This window comes from Salvelinus alpinus, chromosome 9 (assembly GCF_045679555.1).
Source record: "Salvelinus alpinus chromosome 9, SLU_Salpinus.1, whole genome shotgun sequence".
Lineage (NCBI taxonomy): Eukaryota > Metazoa > Chordata > Actinopteri > Salmoniformes > Salmonidae > Salvelinus > Salvelinus alpinus.
The window spans coordinates 21,129,889-21,144,049 of record NC_092094.1 but is presented as its reverse complement, the minus strand read 5'-3'; the positions used below and the strand labels follow the sequence as shown (position 1 = coordinate 21,144,049).

Here is a 14,161-nt window from a genome sequence, read left to right as displayed (position 1 = left end):
TTATTTTCCTTTTATGTGAACGCAGCTGTAACTACTATCCACCTTTACCCAGAGATGACTTGCACTAAAGTTCGATTACTGTTCGATGACGATGACTAGTACCTTAAATCTATTGACATGGAACTGCCATGGTCTAGGTCATGCAATAAAACGGAAAAAGATACTATGTGCTCTAAAAAAGGAAAAAGCAGACATCGCGCTATTGCAAGAGACACACCTCTGTGATGCTGAACATGCCAAACTCCGCAGAGCTTGGGTGGGACAGGTGTATTTCTCATCTTTCAAATCCAACAGTAGAGGCACAGCCATACTTATCCATAAGAATGTTCCATTCATAATTGACAAAAACATATCTGATCCGGAGGGGAGATTTATTTTGATAACTGGGTCACTGTATGGGCAACCAATTACTCTCTTAAACATATACGCCCCTAACACAGATACTCCTGCTTTTATGTCGAAAATGATAACCCTGTTCAATGAGCATTGTGTTTCCTTTGGAGTGTTGGCCGGAGATTTTAATTGTACCCTGAACCCAACCCTAGACAAATCATCTCAAGTCCCCACCACAAATCCTAGATCTGCAAAGATGTTGAACTCTCTTACTAAAGAGATGGGACTGATAGATATCTGGAGAGAGACTAATAGCTCATCTATGGACTATACATACTACTCTAATGTCCATAACACCTACTCCCGTATAGATTACATTTTTATCCCAAAGAGTTTCATAAATTCAGCCACGTGTAGAATCGGACCCATAGCGCTTTCGGATCACGCCTTTGTCCACCTCCGCTTTGACCTCTGCAAAAACATCCCGAGGTCAAAGAGCTGGAAATTCAACACCTCCATGCTATCAAACGAAGCATTCCATACATTGGTAACTACATGGATAGACAACTACACACAAGACAACAAAGATTCTCCTGTTTCTCCGGCCACAATGTGGGACGCTGCTAAAGCCACACTAAGAGGTCATCTAATTGCATATGCTTCCTCTAAGAAAAAAGCAATGGAAGCACACGGGCTAGATCTGGAGAGGGAGCTGGAACGCTGTGAAAAAGTACATAAACAATCCACAGACAGCACCTCCTGGAGTCAACTTAAAGCAGCCAAAGCCAAACTGAATTTGGACTATACTCGGGAGATTAAAAAAAAAGTTTTCTTTACTAAACAGAAATACCATGAGTATAGCAATAGGCCTAGTAGATTGCTTGCTTATCAATTAAAAAAAGAGCAGTCAGAGCGTACAATTATGGCTATCCGAACAGCAGAGGACGAGGTCACATATGACCCAAAAAAGATCAATTTAACTTTTCATGATTTTTACTGCAAACTATATACCTCTGAGAGAAAACACACGGAAGCAGAACTCCACTCCTTCCTAGAGGGAATCTCGCTACCTAAACTATCAGAGACTGACCAAGAAGATCTCAACTCCCCCTTCACTCCTGAGGAGATCCTGGAGGCAATTACCTCCATGCCACCTAACAAGTCCCCAGGCCCAGATGGATTCCCCAGAGAGTTCTACAAAGCTTTTTGGCCCCAGCGTAGCCCTATTTTCATGCCAATGCTGGAGGATTTTTGCAAAAACGGAGTTCTCCCAGACTCAATGCGCACAGCTCGCATTACAGTGTTGCTCAAAAAAGACAAGGACCCCCTATCCTGCTCCTCCTTCCGGCCCATAAGCTTGTTGGATTTCGACTACAAAATAATTACCAAATTGCTGGCCAAAAGACTAAACACTCTTCTTCCCAAAATAATAAAAGCGGACCAAACTGGATTTATTAGAGACAGATACTCTTCTGATAACATTCGCCGTCTTTTTGATATTATTGATCAAGTAAACGCACAGAAGACCCCTGTCCTGCTGGCTTCACTGGATGCTGAGAAGGCGTTCGACAGGATGGAGTGGAGCTTTTTGTTCTCAGTCTTAGAAAAGTTCAATATGGGCCCAAACTTTATTAAATGGATCAAATCACTATACTCTCATCCAAATGCCATGGTGACTACTAACGGACTGAACTCTGACAGATTCCCTTTGGGACGGGGCACAAGACAAGGGTGCTCGCTATCCCCCCTGCTCTACTTGTTGGGGGCGGAGCCTCTGGCAGAGTTGATAAGGAGCAATTCAAGTATTACAGGTGTTCCTGCAGGCGGCCTGCAGCACAAGATTTCGCTTTACGCGGATGATGTCTTGCTCTACATATCCAACCCTGAGAAATCCCTTCCTCCCATTTTAGACACAATTGCTCAGTATGGCACGTTTTCAGGTTATAAGATAAATTTTAACAAATCCACTGTCTGCCCTCTCAATATTACACTCACCAGTTCTATGAAGACACTATGCCCATTCCAATGGAAGACACAGGGGTTTCAATACCTTGGGATATTCATAACACCAGATCTGAATAGGCTTTTCAAGGAGAATTATCTTCCACTCCTGGATCGAATCAAAAACAACCTCCAAACCTGGATCTCCCTCCCAATTAGCTTAGTAGGAAGAATTAATGTAATCCGTATGAACATCCTCCCTAGACTGAACTATTTATTTCAGATGCTCCCATGCTATCTCCCAGCTTCCTTTTTCAAAACAATTAACCAAAGCATCACCAAATCTATATGGGGCAATAAAAAACCTAGGATCAAGCTCTCCACTCTATCGAAACCTGAATCTAAGGGCGGTCTTGCCCTTCCCTCCCTTCAATTGTACTACTGGTCTGCCCAAATCCGCAACATGCTAACATGGATCACAAACAGACAAGAGTCAACGTGGATCCAGATAGAAGCCCAATCCTGTGGTTCATTGCCACTAAGCTCAACTATATTCATTAATAACTTTAGTGAAGTGGGCAACATAGCCAAAACATGTGTGATTTACAGCACCCTACTAGCGTGGAGGGACTGTAAGAAATACCTGGGCATCTCCTCCCAAATATGCTCTCACTCGCCTATAGTAGGCAACCCAGACTTGCCAAAAGCCCTGAGGGATGCCAACTTTAATCTTTGGCATACTCTAGGAATCAGGACCTTTTCAGACCTATTTCATCAGAAGACCACTACACTGAAATCCTTTCAAGAGCTCTGCAGTGAATTCAATGTGCCAAGATCCCATTTTTTTAAATATCTTCAAATTAGACATGTCATCTCCTCATTTACTTCAAAGAGGAGGTTTAGAACTCAGTTGAACGAAGTTGAAACCCTTCTTGTCACAGCACAATCCATTAAAGGCAAAATATCCTATATCTATAGACTCCTTTCTGAGAAAGGAGGCTCCTCCTTTACTCCTTTGAAAATAATCTGGGAAAAGGACCTTGGTCTGACTATCAGTGATGAGTTATGGGCGGAGGTTTGCGACAGGGTATACTGCTCCTCTACTAATGTAAAAATGAAAACAGACATTTCTCCTAACTGTAAAAGATGTACCTCTGAAAGTGGAACCTATATGCATGTATTTTGGAGCTGTAGAGAGATTGCCAGATTTTGGCAATCTATACATACTGCTGCACAGAAAATACTAGATGTACAGTTTGATATGACCCCGTGTCTCTATCTTCTTAATGCCCAGCAGGACTTTGTTCTTGATCCTGACAGAGAAAATTTGCTCATGACCATTACATACTTTGCTAAGAAATGTATCCTTCTATTGTGGGCCTCTAGTACCTCTCCTACATTTAAAATGTGGATTGACCAGATTGTTGACTTTCTCCCTCTTGAAAAGCTAACTTATGACCTCCACAAGAGACAGCCCAAGTTTGATAGACTCTGGTCTCCACTACTCCACTATATCTCAAATTGGACAGAGTGAATGGGGGGATCGGGGAGGTGAGCAGATGCGTGTTGTGTAAGGTGCTGTAAAATCTAAAAACTAATCATTGGCTCGTCATCTCAGCTAAGGCTGGAAATAGCAAATAAGAACCTTGATAGTGCTGCTGCAAGTTCTACATTTTAAATTTTGTTATAATTATTATTTGTGTGTATGTGTGTATGTATGTATATGTAGGTATGTATATATATATATATATAACATTTTTTTATTTTTTATTATTATTATTATTATTATTATTTTTTAAGTCTGTCACATCTGTGAATGTGGAATGTGTTTGGTTGGTTGTTTGAAAACTTAATAAAACTTTAAATTGAAAAAAAGAAAAAGGCCGTTGGCACTCTCATCTGGCAAGTGTGTCAGAAATGTACTCACTGCCTCAGCGAAGACATATTGGCCGTAACAGCACTGCAGTGCCTAACAAAACCCACCCTAAAAAATCACTAGAATTTGTAACTGTAGGTTTGTGAGGGCTTTTGTATAATAGATACAATTGCTTGTTGGTGAGGTCAAGCACCAGAACATTTTACAGTAGCTAGTTGTTCCTACTAGAGCGCTTCAGTCAGTAGCTCATTTTGGACCCTTAAGCTAGAATGACCTGAGGTTTTTACTATGGAACATATGGTCCCCATACGTCTCAGTATCATCATCACACACAAAAGAAATGAGGCTATACACACACACACATTGAGTTATTGTACACACTAATGGCATTATAGCACACCATGGCAAGATGTGCCCCGTCTAACCCATTTGTTACTGCTTAGGCTAAAGCTGTTCCATGATGTTTCTGGGGATTACTTTTATGTAATTTCTGTGGTCCACTTTGTGGCTGCATCCGTTCACTGGACACGGACTGTCTCTGTGTTTCGTTATTCAAAATCCATTTTACAGCCACTTTGGCAAATGGTACTGCATTAGTTAGACTAGGCACTGTAGTGATCGTAGAAGTACACAAACACAATGTCACAGCCTATAAGTGGAATTGTAATGTTGGTTGGTGTCTTTTTGCAAGTGGCCTACTTTGAGAAGGCTGGTTTTTCAGGCGATTCATAATTGATATGTTGGATTCACGTATCCATCTCAACCAAAATTCAAAGTTATAGACTTCTCTGGGATATGTGGGACGCTAGCGTCCCACCTAACCAACAGCCAGTGAAATTGCAGGGCGCCAAATTCAAAACAACAGAAATCTCAAAATTAAAATTCCTCAAACATACAAGTATTATACACCATTTTAAAGATAAACTTCTCGTTAATCCAGCCAAAGTGTCTGATTTCAAAAAGGATTTACGGCGAAAGCACACCTTGCGATTATGTTATCTCAGTACATAGCCACAGAAAAACACAGCCATTTTTCCAGTAACAAAAAGCAGAAATAGAGATAGAATTAATCACTAACCTTTGATGATCTTCATCAGATGACACTCATAGGACATCATGTTACACAATACATGTATGTTTTGTTCGATAATGTGCATATTTATATCCACAAATCTCGGTTTACGTTGTCGCCATGTTCAGAAATGCCTCCAAAATATCCAGAGAAATTGCAGAGAGCCACGTCAAATAAAAGAAATACTCATCATAAACTTTGATGAAAGATACATGTTTTACATAGAATTAAAGATACACTTGTTCTTAATGCAACCGCTGTGTCAGATTTCAAAAAAACTTTACGGAAAAAGCACACCATGCAATAATCTGAGACGGCGCTCAGATATAACAAAATTTCTCCGCCATGTTGGAGTCAACAGAAATACGAAATTACATCATAAATATTCCCTTACCTTTGATGATCTTCATCAGAATGCACTCCCAGGAATCCTAGTTCCACAATAAATCGTTGTTTTGTTCGATAATGTCCATTACTTATCTCCAAGTAGCTAGCACGTTTAGTACACATGTCCAAACGCTCGCGCAGATGCAGGCGAACTCGGACGAAAACTTCAAAAAGTTATATTACAGGTCGAATAAACTGGTCAAACTAAGTAGAGAATCAATCTTCAGGATGTTGTTATCATATATATCCAATAACGTTCCAACCGGAGCATTCCTTTGTGTCTACAGAAATAATGTAACGCAAGGCGATATCATTTGGAATACGCATGACCAAGAACTGGCACTCTGCCAGACCACTGACTGAAACACCTCCCATCCGGTCCCACATCACAGTAGAGGCTTCATTCAACGTTCTACAGACTGTTGACATCTAGTGGAAGGCGTAGGAAGTGGAAACATATCCATATCTTACAGGGATTTGAATAGGCAATGAGTTGAACATCGACCAGCCTCAGAATTCTCACTTCCTGTTTGGATTTTTTCTCAGGTTTTTGCCTGCCATATGAGTTCTGTTATACTCACAGACATCATTCAAACATTTTTAGAAACTTCAGAGTGTTTTATATCCAATAGTAATAATAATATGCATATATTAGCATCTCTGGGCACGCTATTCATTCAAAAGTGAAAATGCTGCCCCCTATCACAAAGAAGTTATAGAATAGGACTAAATCAAATATGATTTTATTTATTCCTATTCTTTGACTTAGATTTTTGGTTGAGATGAAGATGTGAATCCAACATATTTTATTTATTTATTTGTAGACAAACTGGAATTAAGTCAGTGACATAGATGGAACTATCCAAGCAGAAGATACATCTCCTTAAAATGTTTATATTTGGTTGTGTTGACAACCAAAGACAATTCAATGTCACTTTTGAAATTTAATAACTAGTGTATTAACTTGTGTACAAGTTAACCTCTCTGCGCACAGATCCCTTTAGCGGGATCATTTCCCTAAACAACCGCTGAATTGCAGGGCGCCAAATTCAAAAATATTACTAAAAATATTTATAATCATGCAATCACAAGTGAAATATACCAAAACACAGCTTAGCTTGTTGTTAATCCACCTATCGTGTCAGATTTTGAAAATATGGTTTACAGAGAAAGAAATCCAAGCTTTTGTGAGTGTATCAATCAATGCTACAACAGCTAGCCCCAAATTAGCATGGTCACGAAAGTCAGAAAAGCAATAAAATGAATCGCTTACCTTTGATAATCTTCGGATGTTTGCACTCACGAGACTCCCAGTTACACAATAAATGTTATTTTTGTTCGATAAATATTACTTTTATAACAAAAAAACACCATTTGGGTTGCGCGTTATGTTCAGAAAACTACAGCCTCGTTCCGTTCGACGAAAATTCCAAAAAGTATCCGTAATGGTCGTAGAAACATGTCAAATGTTTTTTATAATCAATCCTCAGGTTGTTTTTAACAAACATAATCGATAATATTTCAACCGGACCGTAACCTATTCAATAAGAGAGAAAAGGAAAATGGAGAGCTCCCCTCTCGCGTGCAGGAACAATTCAGAGGACACCAAAATCTCATTCATTTTTCAAAATAAAAGCCTGAAACTATGTCTAAAGCCTGGTCACAGCCTGAGGAAGCCATTGGAAAAGGAATCTGGTTGATACCCCTTTAAATGGAAGAAAGACTGGCCAGGAAACACAGATTAATTTATTTATTTTAGCACTTCCGGGTTAGATTTTCTCAGGTTTTCGCCTGCAGAATCAGTTTTGTTATACTCACAGACAATATTTTGACAGTTTTGGAGACTTTGGAGTGTTTCCTATCCTAATCTGTAAATTATATGCATATTCTACGATCTGGACCTGAGAAAGTCTGTTTACCTTGGGAACATTATTATTATTTTATTTTTTAAATCTGACCCCTAGCGTCAAGAAGTTAACAAATTATATGTTGGATCAAAATCAACCAGAGCTTGAAACCCTCAGCATATTAACCTAGGCATATTACCCTAGGCATATTTTGTTGAATTCTGCGTTTAGTAAATTTTTTGTTGAATTCAAACAATTACTGTTGATGACTTTGCAAATGCTACATAGGCCTAAATAGCATCATTGATGATTGATAATATATATTTACATTTCATTTGCTCTGTTAAACCTACTTTTTGGAATGACTTCAATAGCAACAGTGAATTGATTTAGTTTAAGTGGAGCTCGCGCCGTCATTCTCACGATAGCACATTGGTAATAGTCAGCGACAAATATCATAGCTAAGCAGGTCTGGGCTTGGTTTAAACCTTGGATGGGAGACCAAAGGGTAGCTGTAGATAGATCAATTATCCAGTAGGAGGTGCTGCCCAGCCTGTAGTTTTTTTTTCTGATAGTGGATATAAGTTTAAAGGTACAAATGTTGAAATTTGGTTACCATGATGACATAATTCTGTGGTGTAAATTTGACCCTCAAAACAACAGTTTACATTGATTAATTTTTCAAATCTAATGTGTTTTCCGCGTAGATTGCACGTCACAATACGTTGAAACAACGTTGATTCCACCAGTTTTTGCCCAGTGGGCTGCTACTCTAAAGGCTAAAGAGCCTGATAGAACGTATTTGAGACCTATCCTATTAATCAAATCAAATTGTATTTGTCACATGCGCTGAATACAACAGGTTTAGACCTTACAGTGAAATGCTTACTTACAAGCCCTTAACCAACAATGCCAGTTTTAAGAAAAATTAAAGAGCAGCAGTAAAATAACAATAGCAAGGCTATATACAGGGGGTACCGGTACAGAGTCAATGTGCGGGGACACCGGATAGTCAAGGTAAGGTAATATGAGGTAATATGTAATACATGTAGGTAGAGTTATTAAAGTGACTATGCATAGATAATAAACAGAGTAGCAGCAGCGTAAAATAGGGGGATGTAGGATGTAGGAGATGTCTATAATTCCATGCCGGTGTGGAACTGTCTCTGTAGCTTATCCCCTTTGAGTCACTATGCTAAATCTGTTGCCTTCATCCAGTGTCGTTTGATTTGATCATGCAATTTTGTTCAACATTTATAGCCTACTTTGTTCTTTGAAGAGTGATGGATGGCTTCCTTCTTGGTCATTTCCAAAGGTTGTTGTCAGAACTCACTAAGAAAGAAAATTAAATAAAAAAGGTTCACCATATAATAACAATAACAAATCGTCTATGAGATCATATTTCTTTCTTTGTCAATTTGAAGAGCAGGCTATTTTCCACAGTACTCTAGGTGTCGCAATGATGATCAAATCTTTCAGTGCAGTCTTATTTCATGTTTGATATGTTGTTGTCATTTCTTTTTCAGTAGACTGGCCTTCGTTGGATCCCACCATGTTGGAAGAGTTTCAGGAAGAAGTACCAAGCTGGACTGAATCACCCTCGGCCTTATTAGTTTCACACACTGATGCCTCTGAGCACCTAGATGACACTACAACTACAGCTCTCCTTTCACCTGGTCCCCTACCACTTGAATCACCTTCTAGGTCTAGTGACCCCCTCCCCATTGGTCGAGACCCTCTGTCCACTCCCCCTTTTAGCTTTTCGGAGCCTGTGATTGGCCTTCAGAAACACCCTGAAGGCCCAGCCCAACTCTCAAGGGACATGAAGCTCTCTGGGCCTATCTCAACCATGGCAGCTACCTCTTCAACCCTTGTTACAGTACCACACCAGAAGCTTCTCGGACCACAGTCCAACATATCCACAACACCCTTGAACTTCTCTACAGCCACCAGTGGGACGACGTCTCCACAGTTTATTGTCCCAAACTCTAATGAAAGAGGTTCAGATGAATCTCCATTATTACCCCCCAGCAACCAGCAAGACCCATCAAAACAGAGAACTCCTGCACTTATGACATCACTTCCTGTTGGACCCCTCAACCTGCCTAGACTGCCTATTGACAATCTGGTAGATGTAGCAGCCCTATCAGACCAAGCCAGCCAAGAGTCTAGACCTAATCCAGATGTGTCCCAGAGTTTAGGCGATCTCTCGCTAGATCCCAAACTGCCTCTTGAGCCCTCCAGTATATTAATCGATCTGGATCACCTGCACCCCAACAGTGAGCTCATGCAGAAGGATGATGCTGCCCAAGGTATTTACATGCTTCTGAAGCCATCGCCTGAAATGCAGCTGGCTCCCAGCTATGTGCCTTTCCTGAGCCCACAGACCACCTCCTCCTCAGCCGAGCCCACCATGGTCCCTACTGAGGACTTCTTCCCCACCAACACCATGGAGGTGGACTGGGGCTCCGGAGACCACCCGGAGACCATGTCCTATATGGGCTCGGAGGGCGACGACTTCTCCCTGGTCACCAACCTGCCCACAGACATGTATGACCTGGAGGACTCCAATGCGGAACGCTACGACACCTCCTTCCCCTCCAGGGTCGGCGTGTCCTTCTCCTCGATGCGTCACGTGACGTCTTCACTTAGTCTCACTACAACTGATCTCAGCTCTGGTGTTAGTGTGGCCCCGACATCTGTTCCTCCCTCTATCCATCCATCTCCCAGTCACTCAATGCTAGCCTCAACACCAACACCTCAAGGTAGTCTACCAGAAGGTGCAGGCGTAGACTGGATAGATACCTTCACTGTTGAACCAACAGACCTTCTCCTACCAGACATGAACAGCCTGGAGTACTACACCATCCAGCTGACCAAGGATGACTCCGAAGAACACAGAGGCACCAATGTGACCACCACCTCCAGACATTTCTCCCTGATGTCCATCAGCACCACCCACATCATGGCCACCAGCACGTTCACTGCGGACCCCCGCCACATGCTCACAGCCTCCTATGGAGTGGAGGTCCAGCCTTCTGACAACACTACTTGGATAAAAGAGTCCTCTGATATATCTGGCTCAGAGCCTCTCAATACGACCACAGCAGACGCCACAGAGATGACTTCTCTGAATTTCTCAGTGCCGTTCCTGGAGCCTTCAGTAGTGCCAACCCCCTCCATGGACCTCTCATCCTCCCTGTGGGGTGTCACTGGTCAGGTGTCCTCCGGGGAATGGATTAGCCCTGTGGCCACCTCCAGTGTCGGACTGGACAGCAGCTCTGTATTAGTGTCTGTGCAGCATAGTGCTATGGCCTCTGAGACAGACATTCAGTGGTATGTGTCCCCCACCGCCACAGAGACAGCCCTCCTCAGCACCTCTCTCGTCACGCCTGTGTTGACCACCTCTGTCGCCTTCACCCCAGTGCCTGGTCAGACAGAATTACCCCCCGATGTCACCTCAGACCCCATAGAGCGAGCCACAAATGCCACCACCTTTCCCCCGGTGTCAGTCATGGCTGACCAAGGTATTGATACGGATAGTCCTGTCACAGCGGTGACAAACGTCAGCCAGAGTACACTTAGCACCGTAGACACCCCCTCCACAACTGATCCTGCCACCACCACTACTACTACCACCACCATCACCACTAAGGCCTCTACAACCACTGCTCTGGCCACCACCACTACCACCACCCCCTTAAACATAACAACCACAAAAAGCCCACCTACAACCATTGGCCGCCAGTACCTCTGTAATGTCACCAAGCCTGTGTACTTTGTTAAAGTCGGTAAGTTGAATTATCTCTTTGTCGTGTTGATATACTTTTTTAATGACAGGAACATTGTGTGGGTTGTCAACTTGATCAATGCTACGAAGATATAATTATCAACTCTGAAGTGTTATTCTTTCACTTTTCATATGAAAATCATGGTTTGTGATTTAATGTTTTGAAAATATTGTGCACTTAACGAATCTATAACAAGATGTTCTCAATGAGACATGATAGAGATGAGATGTGCTTCCACCCTCTGCAGGTTTCCCCCCTGGGGCCACTGTTGGATATGCCAAATCCCAAATCCGAGACGTCCTGAAGACTGAATTCAATAAGTCAATTGAACTGCAGGTACATTATGATGGGGCACCAAGGGCACCTTTTATTGGGTTTTAAACTTAACTTCAATAATTTATGAAATGGATAGAAATAACAGTGAACTGAAAAAGCAGCCTTTTTCTTTAGTCTTTATAGAGTTAAAGTTAAGCTAGGCGATACATAAATGATCCCATAGGCTCAGTCTGACATGACAACTAGGGCTAACCTCTAAGTGCTGACACTGTTAGCTTTTCATTACATAGCTTACTCCCTAAAGAAACCTCTGAACAGCTGTTGTGCAACATGCTCTGAGTTTTAACCCTTTAGAGTCTAAGCTCTGTCTAAGCTGCGGGGGTGCTAAGATAACATATGGAATTATTTTAAGATGGTAATACCAAGGAATATTTAGCTATTTGATTTAGAATATTTTTATTAAAACATTATTGGGTGAAACATTGATTTAGGCATTACTGCTATTAGCCAATAGAAACACATTGAATAACAGATTCCCTACATGGAACAACAGATAGTCCCCCAAACAAATCTAGAGGAAGTTTGTTCTGAAGTGTCTGTCCTATATCTGAGAGATATAAGAAAGATCAGGAAACATTTTTTTTAACATTTATCCCCTTATTTTAAGCACTAAACTATTTCTGTATACAGTACCAGTCAAAGGTTTGGACATACATACTCATTCAAGGGTCTTGCTTTATTTTCTATTATTTTCATTGTAGAATAATAGTGAAGACATCAAAACTATGAAATAACACATATGGAATCATGTAGTAACCCAAAAAAGTGTTAAACAAAACAAAATATATTTTATATGAGATTCTTCAAAGTAGCCACCCTTAGCCTTGATGACAGTTTTGCACACTCTTGGCATTCTCTCAACCAGCTTGACCTGGAATGCTTTCCCTTCACTCTGCGGTCCAACTCATCCCAAACCATCTCAATTTAGTTGAGGTTGGGTGGCTGTGGAGGCCAGGTCATCTGATGCAGTACTCCATCACTCTCCTTCTTGTTCAAATAGCCCTTACACAGCCTGGAGGTGTGTTGGGTCATTGTCCTGTTGAAAAACAAATTATAGTCCCGCTAAGCGTAAACCAGATGGGATGGCGTATCACTGAAGAATGCTGTGGTAGCCATGCTGGTTAAGTGTGGCTTGAATTCTAAATATATCACTGACAGTGACACCAGCAAAGCACCCGCACACCATCACACCTCCTCCTCGATGCTTCACAGTGGAAACCACACGTGCGGAGATCATCCATTCACCTACTCTGCATCTCACAAAGACACGCTGATTTTAACCAAAAGATTTCCACCGGTCTAATGTCCATTGCTCGTGTTTCTTGGCTCAAGCAAGTCTCTTCTTCTTATTGGTGTCTTTTAGTAGTGGTTTCTTTGCAGCAATTCAACCATGAATGCCTGATTCACACAGTCTACCCTGAACAGTTGATATTGATGTCTGTTACTTGAACTCTGTGAAGCATTTATTTAAGCTGCAATTTATGAGGCTGGTAACATACATGAACTTATCCTCTGCAGCAGAGGTAACTCTGGGTCTTTCTTTCCTGTGGTGGTCCTCATGAGAGCCAGTTTTATCATAGCGCTTGATGGCTTTTGCGACTGCACTTGAAGAAACTTTAAAAGTTCTTCATGTCTTAAAGTAATGATGGACTGTCGTTTCTCTTTGCTTATTTGAGTTGTTCTTGCCATTATATTCTTTCCATTATATGGACTTAGTCTTTTACCAAATAGGGATATCTTCTGTATACCACCCCTACCTTGTCACAACACAACTGATTGGCTCAAACGCATTAAGAAGGAAAGAAATTCCACAAATGAACTTTTAACAAGGCATACCTGTTAATTGAAATGCATTCCAGGTGACTATCTCATGAAGCTGGTTGAGAGAATACCAAGAGTGTGCAAAGCTGTCATCAAGGCAAAGGGTGGCTACTTTGAAGAATCTCAAATATAAGATATATTTTGATTTGTTGAACACTTTTTTTGGTTACTACATGATTCCATATGTGTTATTTCATAGTTTTGATGTCTTCACTATTATTCTACAATGTAGAAAATAGTAAAACATGTACGATTTTCAGGATGTCTCATGTTCTGACAAACGCTGTTCTAGCTCTGCCACCTTTCACCACAGATGTGGAAGGGCGATATCGGCGGATGCCTGGAACCAAATGGGGTTCTACCTGGAACCAAACAGGGTTTTCCTATGGGGACAGCTGAAGAACCCTTTTGAAACTCTTTTCTCTAATAGTGTAGGGAGCTGCAGCAGTGGGTATGTGGCGGTTGTGTTCTATAATGACCCTGGTCATGTGTGTGGGGGTATAGGGATGGGATGCGCCAGGAAGGACAGCCCACTTCCTGTTCGCTTTTTTGTTTCCAGGCTCTTTGATAAACAAAGCACAAAAATGACTAACTGCACACCTAACACTTCATGGCCTGGCAGTGACCTTAACACACTGTCTCTGCCATTAACTGTTTAAATGCTGTACAGTGCAAAGGAAAAAGTAGTGTGTGTACAGTACCTCATAGTTCAACGAAGTTGCAAGAACTCTGGAACAAGCTGGATGAATAAGAAATA

The 14,161-nt window shown here is 41.4% G+C and overlaps 1 protein-coding gene across 5 annotated transcripts in view; it reads left to right on the top strand.

Annotated features, from left to right (window-relative positions):
* Positions 1–14,161, top strand: part of LOC139584487 (UPF0606 protein KIAA1549-like) — a 90,599-nt gene that overhangs the window by 39,947 nt on the left and 36,491 nt on the right. For all 5 annotated transcript variants that reach the window (XM_071416415.1, XM_071416413.1, XM_071416412.1 and 2 more), the window contains 2 exons: positions 8,983–11,247; positions 11,495–11,583. In XM_071416415.1, the coding sequence (XP_071272516.1) occupies positions 8,983–11,247; positions 11,495–11,583 (2,354 nt within the window). The remainder of the gene's footprint in view (positions 1–8,982; positions 11,248–11,494; positions 11,584–14,161) is intronic.